Source organism: Typopeltis vanoorti, chromosome 20 (assembly GCF_054136105.1).
Source record: "Typopeltis vanoorti isolate ZY-2024b chromosome 20, IOZ_Tvanoo_1.0, whole genome shotgun sequence".
NCBI classification, from domain to species: domain Eukaryota; kingdom Metazoa; phylum Arthropoda; class Arachnida; order Uropygi; family Thelyphonidae; genus Typopeltis; species Typopeltis vanoorti.
In genome coordinates this window covers 22,525,769-22,541,019 of record NC_143568.1, presented here as the reverse complement: position 1 = coordinate 22,541,019, position 15,251 = coordinate 22,525,769, and the positions used below count along the sequence as shown (strand labels likewise).

Genomic DNA, 15,251 nt, shown 5'->3' with positions numbered 1-15,251 from the left:
AACATTATGCATTCTAGAGTGAGCATATAACAACTTGCATATTACATGCATTGCAAAGAATTGATGAGACTAGAAACATGGAATTGAGGGAACATGTTCTGAATGAGGGAGCTTATTCTGAAAGTGGACAAAATAATAATAATGTTCAAGTGATCTTTGGGATCACTTGGAACATTACTATTGTGGACTACTGTGCTCATATTTCCTTGAGTTGGAATTGAGAATAAGGAAGTACTGTAAGGGGTTCTGAGGTGACAACTGCAACAGTAATAGGTCTGTTGACTGCTCTTGTGAGTATTCAACAAATATACAAGAAATTTTCAGTACTTGGCAGCAGAGGAGAAAACATGAGGTCATCCCTAGAAGTTTGAGTAAAAATGCAGTTGGCTGTAACATGAGCATAGTGAATAATTAGATTGAGTTGCCAAAGAGAGGGAGTTGATTGCTAATAATAGTTAGCATGGTTCTCCTACAATGCAGCTTAGGACTCCATGGAGATGTCCATGTATTAATGATAGTAATAACATACATCCTTTCCTGTATGTACACATACAGAAAAGGCTGTATGCATACATATTATGCAGAAAAAAAGGTAACTGAACATTTAAATTTATAATTTTTTTAATTAATCATGATAAAATTCCTTAATCATTTGACTAGCTGTTTTTTCTTTTTTCCCATGAGTATTTGATAATTAAAAAACTTCAAACTAATAGTGAGCTTTGAAAAATATTTTCTCACTTTTAAGCTTTAAAAACATGCATTACTTTTTAGGGCCTTTGTACCAACCAGGACAGCCCCTCCAGTAAACAGCACAGAATGGGAGAGGATGGAATTCCTTGTAAATGAACTAGGAAAGAATAGTGAGTATCTTAAATAGGATGATATGTGACCAGTGACTCATGATTTTGCATTGTTTTTTTATAGTATTTGTATTATTTTTAGGCCTCCATGGAGTCATAAGACTTATAATGGGAATTTCAACTCTCTTCAGAAACATAATGGATATTATACCTCTCATTGAATACATACAGCATTACTGCATTCACACCCTAATTCCAGCAATACATTCTTCTTGTTCTCCACTCTTCATTCAAAAAATATAATTTTTTCTTCATCGCTCATACAACTTCTAGGAGCAGCCTCTCATTCTCTCTCTGTGGCTGCTATCCTATGCAGAATTTCCCTTCTAACCATCTGACAAGCTCCTCTCACAGGAACGAGTAGCCAATTCCATATACTGGTGGCATAGATTTTCCTCCTAAAAAATCAAAATGTTCATCCTGAAAAACAAGCAAATGGGTGAGAAACACTGATAAACACTTAAAATAAAAATGATATTAAAGCAATTGAAATAACCATAAGAAAACATAAAATTAATTAATTTTTGTTCTAGGTGTTTATCAGAGCTTTCCAGTCCCCCCCTCATAATTTAGCTACTTTGGCCTATTAATTCCAAAAAAACCATAACCACTCACAGGAGTATCAAATAGATCCTCATTTTCCTACTACCCGTTACTCCATGAAATATTTCCTCTGTCTGTCTGACAGGCTTTTCTCCCAAGAAAAACCTTTCAGATAGATATGCTCTTTGTCTCACTGAGTTTTCAGTTGGAATGAGTATAAAAGCTCATTTAAAATATTAGTAACACTGAATTCTGCTCCACTTGAGCCTAATATCCAGCTTCTGCATATTGATAGTGTTATCATTGGGCTACATTATTCTGGCATCTTCATCTAATTTTTTACACATTTTGTGCATTCAGGTATAAAGATAATTTTAAGATAAAACATTAGTTTTCGCTTCTGTTATTTTCATAAACCATTTTTGCACACTTCTCCAAGAGAGTTTGTTAGATATCTGTCATCATCATCATCCACATAATCAAATTCCTGACACATACCTTCAAGGGGTGTACAGGATTGTTAATATTTATGAGATTATTTGTATTATTTAATCTCTGTTTCTAACAATTATTTTTATTTTTGAGTGTACCTATATATGCACAAGGGTTCACTCCGATTGGTGCAATGACTTTAACTCTTTCTTTCAGAATCAAAAAAAAAATCGCTGACTCAAGACCAAATACAAAATAAACACATTTTATAAAACACAAACAATATATACACTTCAAACAAAATACACTAACTACAAAATTAATTGGATCCAAGGCCTTTTAAAATAAACTTACAGTTAAGAGATCAGCTATTTTCTAACTCAATCTATTACGGATTTGTTTAGCATATACAGCAATACCTCGATTAGTGCACCTAATGCATTCTTTAAAACAGGCACATTAATCGAAAACGCACTAATCAAATATAATAACCTATAGGAAAAAGTATAATTCATTCCACAAATTTCTTTTTTGAAAACCTTAATTTTTTTATAAAATAATTAAGGTATGTCTCAGGGCCTAGTTAAAGGAAAATCATGAAGCCAAAAGACAATAAAACATATTCAGAATATAAATTTTATTATTCTACTTCTTAACAAAGAATTGAGCTAACGTAGTTTGGCGGGCATTTTGTTTCTTTTTTTCATACAACCGACGGTATGGTCCTATTGCCTCTTCTACTCTTCTGCAAATTTTACTGCTTCTCTCTTCATCAGGATCAGCCTCTAATCATTTCTGCTTAAAAACTTCAATTGTGCGAAAAATATTTTCAAATTGTTTCTGTGAAATCTCTTTTGGCTGACTATCAGTGGTCAAATTTTCTTCATGTTCTTCGGGATCTTCCTGTGGTGCATCTAAATTTAGCAGGTCGGAATCACTCAATTCTTCAGAATGAGATTTAATTAACTCTTGGACATTATCATTGAAGGGGAGAAAGAAAAGAAGGACGTACGAATTGGTTGCCAACACGCAAAATCACGTGCTTTATAGATAAAATTTCCCAACTGTTATACAAGCAAAATAGTTACCACTTTAAAAACTACAATGATCATAAAAGAGAAGTTAATTTTCAGACGTGTAATAATAAACAACTCATCCCAGAAGACTGATTGATTACCCTATTATCACAATGGATTCTCCTTTTTGTGACTTGCACAGAAGTTTCAAAGGGTCTTGAATCTGTGGGCATACTATAGCAGACGACATAAATTTTGGTGGTAAAAATTTGGAACATAGTATACATATGGTACAGAAGTAGTGTAGTATGCCATTAAAAATAACTTTGTAAAATGTTTTAAACAGGTAACTAAATTATTTCATTCTGGTGAGTGATTTTTTAAAATAGTTAACCATAAGAATGTATAGATAGAAAATTTTTAAAATCTGTAACATTTATTTTTAAGATGTATATAGGCACACTAATCGAATTTTAGAGGAGCACTAATCGAATTTGGGTATCGAAAGAAAATGATGCACTAATCGAGGGTGCATTAATCCAGGGATTACTGTACTTCATCTCATTTACTATACACAATAACAAAAATGTTCATAACCAGTTTCTCTCTAAGGCCCTCATATAGCACACATTACTTCTTCCTGACTCTGAAGTGTAGATATTCTGAATTCACTTAGTATAAACACTTTCACTTCATGCAATTCTTTAGAAATCAGCATTTCTTCGAATATTCCTTTAGAAAGTCAATAACAATATCTTCTTTTATTTACCAATATTTATTGACAGTCTCAAGTCCTCCACTTTAAAAAAAAAAAAAAAAAAAAAAATCGCAGTTCTAAGATTCCCTTTTCGGAATCTACTATTAATCTTCCAATCAGCGTTTCTTCGAACATTCCTTTAGAATGTCGATTGTAATATCTTCTTTTATTTACCAGCACTTATTGACAGCCTTAAATCTTTAAAAATTCATAACTCTACGATTCCCTTTTCGGAATGTACTATTAATTTTCCTCCAACTGTCATATAAACTTAAGTTCCTCTGAACCTAAATATCTGCCGGCCTGCATTCTCCTTTCTTCCCGAATGCTCTCTTGTTTTCTTTCTGTTACTTCGATACCGAACGCTCTCTCTGTCAGCTGTCAACACCCATCAAACTTCTCGGCGAGTGCTCATTCTCGTTATGAATATTCTCATTATGAATAATGGCTGACACGTAGATTACGTGTCAGCCATTATTCATAACGAGAATGTCTCTTCAAAACACAACACTTGATGATTTTAAACTACAATAAAATTTCTGAAAGTAGTACAACTATTCAAATCCAGTAAGTACATGAATTTTTTTTAATGCTTCACATTTCATTTTAACAAAATAACTTCGATAACAGGCACATCGCAAGTTCTGACAATGCGTGTTATGAAACCAAAACTAATAAACATACTAACATAAACATTTGTAAAAATGTTCAGAATTTTAAATTATGATTATTTTTACATTCACATAATCAAATTCCTGACATATACCCTCAAGGGGAGTACAGGATCCTCCAGATTAGCCTGTTATCTGTCAGTATTCCAAATATTATCAGGTCTTATATTTCTATCTTCTAAGGCAATTTTTATTGTATCAATCCACCTACAATTTGGTCTTCCTCTGAGTCTTTTTCTTGCCATCCTGGCAAAGAACACTTGTTTAGGTAATCTTTCCTCTCACACACATTCTGTTTAAGTGGCCATTACCACCTGAGATTAGCTCTGCTAACACATTCCTGAATGCTAACAATGTCAAGTTCGTTCCTAATATATTCATTTTTAATATGATGGTGCTATTGATACCATTTGTTCAGTCCCCTGATCTTTCTCAGGAATCTCATATCTGTGATTTCCAGTCTTTGATCAAAAGTGCTATTTCTAACCCAGCTCTCAGATTCATAAGTTTAAAATGGGTTTGAATACTATCTTGTATACAGCTAGTTTAGTGTTTGACTAATCTGTTTCTCTTATTCCATGAACATTTATTCAATTGACTTCCTGCCATACCAACTTTGCTAATTCTGCTGTCCATTTCCAAATTTAATTTTGCCATCTTCACTAAAACTTGTTCCTAAATAGAATATTTTACACTTGTTCTATAGATTTTCCATTCAGGATGCAGTTGATGTTTTCTATGTTTCTGCCTATTTCATCCACTTTATCTTTTTAATGCTAATTTTCTTAACAAATTTATTATATCAATTATTCAATTGGTCAGGGAAACCTGCAGACTTGTGCTGGATTTATTTAGGAGTATAACATTATCTGCATAAAGTAAAGAGCTGAGATTAACAGCTCTAATTTTGATATCAGGTTTAATAGTGCTTTTCTTCATAATGTGATCCATATAGATGATGAATAGCAGTGGAGATAATGTACACCCTTGTCACATACCTGATTTTACCTCAAACCATCTTCCTCTACCTCCTTCAATTCTAACTACTGATTTACAACTCAAATAGAGACTATGTATTGCTTGATATAATGTCTCTTTACACCATATAACTGGAGCATTTTGAACAGCTTTCCTCTTGGCACCTTGTCATATGCCTTTTCTAGATCTACAAAACTTAAATACAGATCCTTGTGAGATTCCCATGATTTCTCAGCTATTTAAAGTGAAAGTTTTAAAGTGCAAATCTGATCTTGACAACCTCTGTTTGGCTATAACCCAGCTTGTTCTTTTCCAAGCTTCTCTTCCACAATTTTTCTTAGACATTTCTCAAAAATGCTTGCATAAATCTTACCAGAAACACTGTAATTCTCACATTCAACTTTATTCCCTTTATTATAGATGGATACTATGAGCTCCTACTCCAACCACTGGAATTTGACCCTCTAAGGCCTTCATTATGCAGTATAGCCACTGTAAAGCTTTTATGCTTCCATATTTTTAGCATTTCTGGTTGAATATCACTACTCTAGCTGCCTTCCCAAATTTCAGATTTGTAATTTGGTTTTTCTACTTCAAGTACAGATATATTCCAGATGGCATTCCTGTTGAGTATTTTCTATCACCATACTATCACTATTTCAAAGTAATCACTCCATACTTCAAGAATATCTTTATCCTCAGTTATATGTTCCCTTTATCTCTCTAATTCTTTTTATGGTACTCTTTCCCACCATTGCTGAGCTTTTTCAATATCATCTAGAATATTTTATCACCTTCCTGATACTTAATTTCAGTTTTGTTACCAGTGTTTCCTTAACTTGTATTTAGCTAATTTTTCACAGTGCTTTGCTTTCTTAGATTTTTCTGTGTATTCCCTAAGAGCACAAGGTGACTTACTTGTCAAGAACTTTTGGTGTGCTTTCTTCTTTTCCTTGACTGCCTCTTTAACTTCTTGTGTCCACCATGGAATTCTGATTTTTCTATCCCTGTAGATTACCTCACCACATGCCTCTCTGGCTGAATCAGTCAGTTTTCTTTAGCACTTGTCACTGAATCTCCAAGGTTTGGTTAGTATTTTCAAACTCTTTCGGTTTTTCTTGAATAATGTTTGCATATTTGAATCTACAATTCACATCTGATAGTTGTTCAACTTTGATTCATTTCAAAACTTTCTTACACACCCTTCTTTTCAATATGAAGATTAATTTTATCCTGCTTAACACTAAATGGTCATCATTTTCTGTTTCAAATATCCTCTGTATACTCTTGTGTCCCGAGCAGAAATCTAGAAGTTACTTACCATTATTATTAGCTTTGCTCTTTTCTCCAAATTTAACCAAAATATTCTTATATGTCTGGTAATCATTTCCTACTCTGCTGTTTAGATCTCCAACAAGAAACAACTTTTCCTTTTTCATTGTATCAGCTGCCTTCTCTAATGCCTCAAAAAAGTTCTTCCACTTCTTCCTTATTAGAACTTCTGTGGGACCATAAGCACAAAGAAGACTCCTTGTCCAGTTTCCCATTTTGATATTAGTGCACGTCACTCTACTTGATATTGGCTGCCATTCAAGAAGATTATCCTCATATTTAGAGTTTAATATTATAGCTACCCATTCTTTTCCCTGATTGTTATTTCCTCAATATGACATCTGGTATTTGTTGCATAGAAAGATCTTAGTAACATCTATTATGTCAGTCTGTTAGATATCAGTTAAACAATAAATCTTTATTGTATTCAAACTGGAATGGAATAATCATTGAAAATTGGTTTAACTCTAAATGCATGATGGCATATATATACTAGCTGAAAATTATCACATTGCAAAACATAACTTGTATCCTATCCAAGGTTTGAATGCATGAGAGTACCTAGGTTCTTGTTGCATTGAATAGGGGTATAGCATTTCTGAAGCTTCTGTGAATTTTCTGACAAAGCAGTAATGATCCATGTATGGTAGTTCTCTTTTCTGTCATAGTAGGTCCTTCATTGATATCATAATAGGTTATCCAGATTTGTGTTTTCTCATCTTTTCCATATATTTAACATGTTCCGTCATGCAAATCTCTTTAGGTTATCCTGTTTGTGCTACATAACATACTTCACACATACAGTGGATTTTATAGACCCCATTAATGGAATGCAAGCTAATTTTGTGTCTTGTTATCAGAATATTTTAGAAATTTTGTCCATTACATGTTGGATATAAGGAAGAGTTTCTGTACCTTTTGTATTCTTTCTTATTTGTTGTTGTCTGGTGGGGTGATGAGATGAAGATTCTGTTGATTATCTATTTGGCTGAAGTATTTAAGTACTTAATTCCTTTATTTTGTGTTGCAAGAGATGTTGTATACACTATATTCTAATAATTTTTGCATTTGATGATAGGAATGGTTTGTTCCTTTTGGATACCTCTAGGAGTATCTCCAAAAGGTTCCTTCATTTCATTATTTTCTCTGTTATTTGTTCCTTGTGTAATTCTTGCATTATTTCTACATTTCTTTTATGATCAAATAGAATATATTTTATCATCATCATCATCAAATTCCTGACATATACCGTCAAGGAGTTATAGTACTACATGAAAAATTTACATCATTACTAACTTCCTATCTACAATTTTCCTCCAAATCAGTCTGTTATTTGTCAAGACTCCAATATTATCATTATCAGATCTTATATTTCTATCGTCTAAGGCACATTGTACTGTATCAATCCATCTATATCTTGGGTCGTTTTCCTTCCAACTTGGTAGAGAACGCTTGTTTTACTAATCTTTCCTCGCCCATTCTTTTTAAGTGACCATCAAACCTGAGATTAGCTCTGCTAACGCATTCCTGGATGCCGACAATGTCAAGTTCTTTCCTAATATCTTCATTTTTAATATGATATTGCCATTGATGCCATCTGTTCATGCCTCTAATCTTTCTCAGGACTCTCATATCTGTTGTCTCTAGTTTTTGGTCAAGTGTTTTACTTCTGACCCAGCTCTCAGATCCATAAGTTAAAACTGGTTTGAATACTGTCTTATATACAGCTAATTTAGTGTTCTGACTAATTTCTCTCTTATTCCCTATGAATTTATTCAATTGACTTCCAACCATACAGCTTTGTTGATTCTATTGTCTATTTCCATATTTAATTTACCATCTTCACTAAAAATTGTGCTAAGTAGCTGAAATGTTTTACTTGTTCTACAGGTTCTCCATTCACAACACAGTTGTCATTTTCAATGATTCTGCTTATTTTCATTGTCTTTGTCTTTTTAATGCTGACCTTCATACTATATCTATTACAACAGTTATTCAATTTAGTCAGGGAATCTTGCAAACTTGTAGCAGATTTATTTAGAAGTATAACATCGTCTGCATAAAGCAAAGAGCTGACATTAACACCTCCAATTCTGATATCATGTTTAATACCACTTTCCTTCATAATGTGATCCATATAGATAATGGATGACAGAGAGGATAATGTACATCCTCGTTTGACACCAGATTTCACATTAAACCATCTTCCTGTACTTCCTTCAATTCTAACTGCCGACTTACAACTCAAATACAGACTAAGTATTGCTTGATATAATGCCCCATTGACACCATATAACTGTAGCGTATTGAATAGCTTCTCTCGTGCCTTGTCATATGCCTTTTCCAGATCGACAAAACTTAAATACAGATCTTTGTTATATTCCCATGCTTTCTCAACTATTTGTCGTAAAGTGAAGATCTGATCCTGGCAACTTCTATTTGGCCTGAATCCAGCTTGTTCTTCACCAAGCTTTTCTTCCACAATTCTTCTCAACCGTTTTTCAAGTATACTTTGTAGATCTTGCCAGGAACACTCAGGGAAATACTTCTGTAATTCTCACATTCAGTTTTATTTCCCTTTTTATATATGGGTACAAATAGAGCTCTACTCCAATCATCGGGAATTCGTCCCTCTGTCCAGGCTTTCTGAACTATGCAGTGCAGCCACTGTAAGACTTTTATACCATCATACTTCAGCATTTCTGGACGAATATCATCTACTCCTGCTACCTTTCCACATTTCAAGTGTTTGATGGCTTTTTCTACTTCAAGTATGGATATGTATTCCTGACTCTATGCCTGTTGAGTGTTTTTTACCACTGTGTTATCACTGCTTGTTTCATTTAGCAATTTTTCGAAGTAATTACTCCATACTTCAAGGATATCTTTTTCTCCCGTTTTCATGTCACCTTTATCATCTCTAACTCCTTTTACAGTACTCTTTCCTCCATTCCTAAGCTTCTTCAACATCCTCCTGAATATCTTACCACCTTTTTGATATTTATTTTCTATGTTCTTGCCAAAGTCCTCCCATGACTTTTGTTTAGCTAGTTTTACACAGTGTTTAGCATTCTTGCATTTGTCTCTGTATTCTCTAAGAGCAAAAGCTGACTTATTTGCCAGGAACTTTTGATGTGCTTTCTTCTTTTCCTTCACTGCCTCTTTAATTTCTTGTGTCCACCATGGAGTTCTGATTTTTCTATCCTTGCAGACACCTCATCACATGCTTTTCTGGCTGAATCAATCAGGGTTTTCTTCAAGGCTTGCCACTGAATCTCTAAGGTTTGGTTCCTGTTCTCAAACACTTTCATTTTTTCTTCAGTAACCTTTGTGTATTTTAGTCTATTGTTCACATCTGAGAGCTGCTCAACTTTTATTTGCTTTAAAACTTTCTTACATGTTATTCTTTTCAATATTAAATTAAATTTTATTCTGCTCAAGACTAAATAGCGATCACTTCCAATTTCAAATCCTCTGTACACTCGGTGTCCTGCACCAAGGAGAAAACATCACTTTTTTTTTTCTTTTTTTTTTTTTGCTCTTTTCTCCAAATTTTCCCAAATTATTTTTGTATGTTTGACAATCATTTCCTACTCTGCTATTTAGATGCCCAACAAGGACCAACTTTTCCATTTTCATTGTGTCAGTTGCTTTTTCTAAAGCCTCAAAAAATCACAGAAGGTTTTACCTTAGTAAAACCTTCTGTGGGACCATAGGCACAAATAAGGCTCATTGTCCAATTCCCCATTTAGATCCCCAACAAGGACCAACTTTTCCATTTTCATTGTGTCAGTTGCTTTTTCTAAAGCCTCAAAAAATCACAGAAGGTTTTACCTTAGTAAAACCTTCTGTGGGGCCATAGGCACAAATAAGTCTCATTGTCCAATTCCCCATTCTGATATTTGCCCACATCACTCTACTTGAGACTGCCTGCCATTCAAGAAGATTAGCCTTGTATTTTGTGTTGAATACTATGGCTACTCCTTCTTTTCCTTGATTGTCATTGCCTGAATATAACATTTTGTGTTTATTGTTCAGAAAGATCTCACCAGTTTTTGTCTTTTTTGTTTCAGTCACCCCTATTATGTCGATCTGGTACTTATCTAATTCCTCAGCTAGCTCCATTTCTTTGCCATTCAGGCTTTTTATGTTGATAGTATCCCGATCTTTAACTCTGGTGATGTTGAGTTGGGGTCTATTGAAAAAGCTTCGAAATGGAAGAAAGAGGCATTATTTTTAATTAACAGATTATTGTAGGAAATAGTCAAGAGGAATGCAATCAGGAGTACATACTGTATACCAATACTGGAAGTAGAAAACACCATCAAAAACAGGAAATGTTGGGCAACTGAAGTAAGTGATATTCAATCAGATTTGTTCGAGTAGCTGACTTTTCGCTGTTCACCCTGGTTCCCTGGCGAAAACAACAGTGGCCTTGTTTAACCGGGCAACGCCCCAGCCGACATGAAATTTTGTCATGTTGTACCATCATTTTGTATATTGGTTTAAGCCAATAAGAATAGAATTTGGTCTGCTAAATCCCAAATTGTCAGCCCATCCTCGTTCTTTCAGTATCCAGATAGATACCCAACAGGTGCACTACGAGAAGGTGAGGACATTAGGCCAGAAGCCCTGGTCAGTTTTCCGCATTCCTTTAAAGGCTATGTGGAGGTCTACTCTCAGTTATACAGCTTTGACCCTTAAGTACCCCTGGAATATATTTTATGGGATTGTTTAAGTGTCAAAGCTAGATAACTGGGATTAAAACTCCACATAGTCCATTAAAAATGTGGAGAACCAACCAACCAGGACTTCCTACCTGATATCATCACCTTCTCATGGTACATCACATTAAGTGGTATCTACCTAGATATTGAATGAATGAGGATAGTTTGACAATTTGCAATGTAGCCAACCAAATTATATTGTTATTGGCTTAAACCAAATATTACAATTCATGTAGTATACCATAGAAATGTTCATTCATGGTATCATACAAAATTATGGTACAGCATGATGAAATTTTGGCAAACAGTGACAAGTCAGCTACTGGAACAGTCTCCACAACTGCACTCCACACACATGCTCCAAATCAACATCACTATAAAAGGCATGATTGAAAAAGAAGTGGGACTAGCAGAAGAACTAGAGAAGTACTGTGTCAACATAATTGATGTTACCAAAACAAACAAGTGGGATTCTTCTAAATAACTATTACAAAATGTTATAATCAAGAAAAAACTTCTTGAATGACAGGCAGTAGCAAGTAGAGTGATGTAGGCAAACATTAAAATTGGGAATTGGACAATGAGACTTATTTGTGCTTGTGGTCCTAATAATGAAGTGGGGGGAGATTTTTTTCAGGCATTAGAGAAGGCAGCTGACACAATGAAAAAGGAAAAGCTGGTCCCTATTGGAGATATTGACAGCATAGTAGGAAAATAAATACCAAATATTCAGAAATATTTTGGAAAAATTTGGAGAAAAGATCAAATCTAACAATAATGGTAAGTAAATGATCAATAAAATGATAAAATGTTCTGGAGGCTATTGAAAAAGCTTTGAAATGGAAGAAAGAGGCATTATTTTTAATTAACAGATTATTGTAGGAAATAGTCAAGAAGAATGCAATCAGGAGTACGTACTGTATATCAATACTGGAAGTAGAAAACACCATCAAAAACAGGAAACGTAGGGCAACTTAAGTAGGTGATATTCAATCAGATATAGATGTATAAACATTTTATAGCTACACTATGTAATTCAAAAGATGCGGGTTGAAAAGAGTGAATTCTGGATGATTGGGGAGGAACTCTCATAGTTCCATCTTTAAAAAATGAAAGTATAAAAGTTTTGCAGTGGCTACACTGCATAATTCAGAGGGCCTGGACAGAAGGTCGAATTCCCAATGATTGGAGTAGAACTCATAGTACCCATGTATAAAAAAAGGAAATAAAGCTGAATGTGAGAATTATGCATTCTACTCCAGCCTTCTCCTCCAAATTGTGGAGGAGAAGGTTGGAGTAGAACAAAGCTGGGTTCAGGCCAAATAGAGATTGTCAAGATCAGTTGTCAAGAAAATCATATTTCTTGAGTTATCCATGGTTTTTTCTTTCTTTCTTCTTGTTTATTGATGTGGTTTTTAGCAGATGTTATGATAGCTGCTTGTAGTCTATTCCACTGAGAGGATCTATTTTTTGATTTTATTATAGGATTTTGTACCATTTGCAGATCCCATTTTAGGGGTTGACTTCTTTTAAATTTTATTGTTTTCAGGCGAATAATCATCTTCATTAAGACCAGTCTATGATCAGATCCACAGTCAGCACTTGGCATCACCCTTAAGTTCTGTATTCCATTAAAGTAACGTTCACTGACTACAATATAGTCTAATTGATTTTTGTATCTTCCATCTGGACTTTCCCATGTGTATCGTGCTGTTGGTTTTTGTTCAAAATAAGTGTTAGTTATGATGAGACTGTAGTTACAGAAATTAATCAGCTTTTGTCCTCTCTCATTCCAAATTCGTAGTCCAAATGGACCCATGTGTGTAGATGTTCTCTCTGATCCAATTTTTGCATTCCAATCATCCATAGCACAGATAACTCGATCTTTCTTGTCTCCAACTTCCTTTATACACCATTCTATTTCATCATACATGTCATATATTTCTGCTTCCTCATTCTGTTCTGTGGGAGCATGTATTTGAATGATCAGTATATCTCCAGGTTTAGACTTCACTAGAATTGCCATTATTCTGATTTTTTGATGACATGAATAATGTTTTCATTAGTTTTCTTCTCTGCAATGAACACTACATCTCTCCTTGATATTTCACCACCTGACGTATATACTTTATATATCTTGCCATTTGGAAGTTGCCATTTGGACTCAAAATCTGATGATCCTTTCCAAAAGGTTTCACTTATTCCTAGTATACTAATATTCAATCTCTCTCATCACATTATCCAATTTCCCACGTTTATTCAATCCTGTTATTACATTCCAAGTAGCAATATTCAAGCAATTTCTACGTTGAGTTTCTTTATAGCAGTCACGGACTGACGATACCGCAGGGCTTGCTGCATCACCCTGACACCACTGTTCCATATTGAGACTACCCGGGCTTTATTTCTTTTCTGTTTAGACATGATGCTTTACACAGTGACAATTTTTATGGAATGGGCCATCAGAACCATCCAACCTCCAATATGAATGGAGGACTGCAGCTGTCATTGGTTAGCAGGTCCCATGGACCTAGCCGGGAGGTCTACAAAGTAGTACCACTGACCATCCACCACCATGGAGATGTGCCGTGACAGCCCAGCGACTGGCTTATAGGTATTACCTTAGTTCTTTCTAAAATAATGAGAGGATTATTAACTGTCATCTTTACTACCTGTTTTAGTTGAAATTTTCACATCATTTGATAGGATCAGGCATAGATGATTACTCAGAAAATTCCATCTGATGTCTTCTTCCATAACTCTGTAGCCAGTTTTCTCTCTGGTGATAAATTCCCTTCATGTAATGGTATAATAAATTCCCTTCATGTAATGGTAGACATCATTTCCTCATTAGATTCTCTACCATTGCAGTAATGCCTCGGGGCCTGTTTCACCTGCCCTCTTTCTCCTGTACATAAGTAACCTTTCTCTCACTCACTGACATCTCTATCCATAGATTCCGATGACATTGATCTTTTGCTAAATCCTATATTGCTCAAATACCCCAAGCTTCAAGATCAACAACCAGTTCTTTAGTACTGACCTCTATAATATTCTTCAGTATAATAATGACAGCCTAGACACCTTTAATGGTACTAAAACATACAGCCCTATCATTTTTCTTGCAAAATTGTGAGTAGTTAGTTAGTAGTAATATAAACTTTTCATGAATATACCTATGCATGTACCAAGAAGTATACCGGATACTTTTCATAGTATCCTGTATATTTCTTGAATGTGCATATAAGGAGTTTGATGATGATGATGAAACATCCTTGGTTCTGAAAGCAGGAATTTTATTGGCAGAAAAACTTGTTATGCAAGTTTTTCTGCCAATAAAAAGTGGAGAAAGCATATTGAAATGGAGGGAGATTATGCTGGGAAATAATGAATGAAAATAAAGTAGACTTGACTGCTACTTCAAATTACTCTTTACTTTTCTCTATTGTATTGATTTTGAATATGATTCTACCACTGATACCATCTGTTTAGGATATCTACTCTCCCACCTAAAGACAGTTGCAAATATCCATGCCCATGGTGGTATTAGAATCCATAGCCAGCTGGCTGGAGTGTAGATACCCTAACACACACCCAGTAGTAGACTAACATTATGAGCAAATGATGCTGGCTGTCAGTTCTATGTTACCAAGTATAATGTTATGCATTCTGGAGTAAGGATATAACAACTTACATATTATACTGATGGACTACATTGCAAGGGATTGATGAGACTAGAAACATAGGAGCAAGGGAGCATGTTCTGAAACCCTAACACACACCCAGTAGTAGACTAACATTATGAGCAAATGACGCTGGCTGTCAGTTCTATGTTACCAAGTATAATGTTATGCATTCTGGAGTAAGGATATAACAACTTACATATTATACTGATGGACTACATTGCAAGGGATTGATGAGACTAGAAACAT

The 15,251-nt window shown here is 34.6% G+C and overlaps 1 protein-coding gene across 1 annotated transcript in view; it reads left to right on the top strand.

Moving 5' to 3' along the window:
* LOC150095279 (lysosomal cobalamin transport escort protein LMBD1-like) overlaps positions 1-15,251 on the top strand; it is a 259,870-nt gene that overhangs the window by 74,580 nt on the left and 170,039 nt on the right. Inside the window, exon 6 of the mRNA XM_090410049.1 lies at positions 775-863. Coding sequence (XP_090266175.1) covers positions 775-863 — 89 coding nt within the window. The remainder of the gene's footprint in view (positions 1-774; positions 864-15,251) is intronic.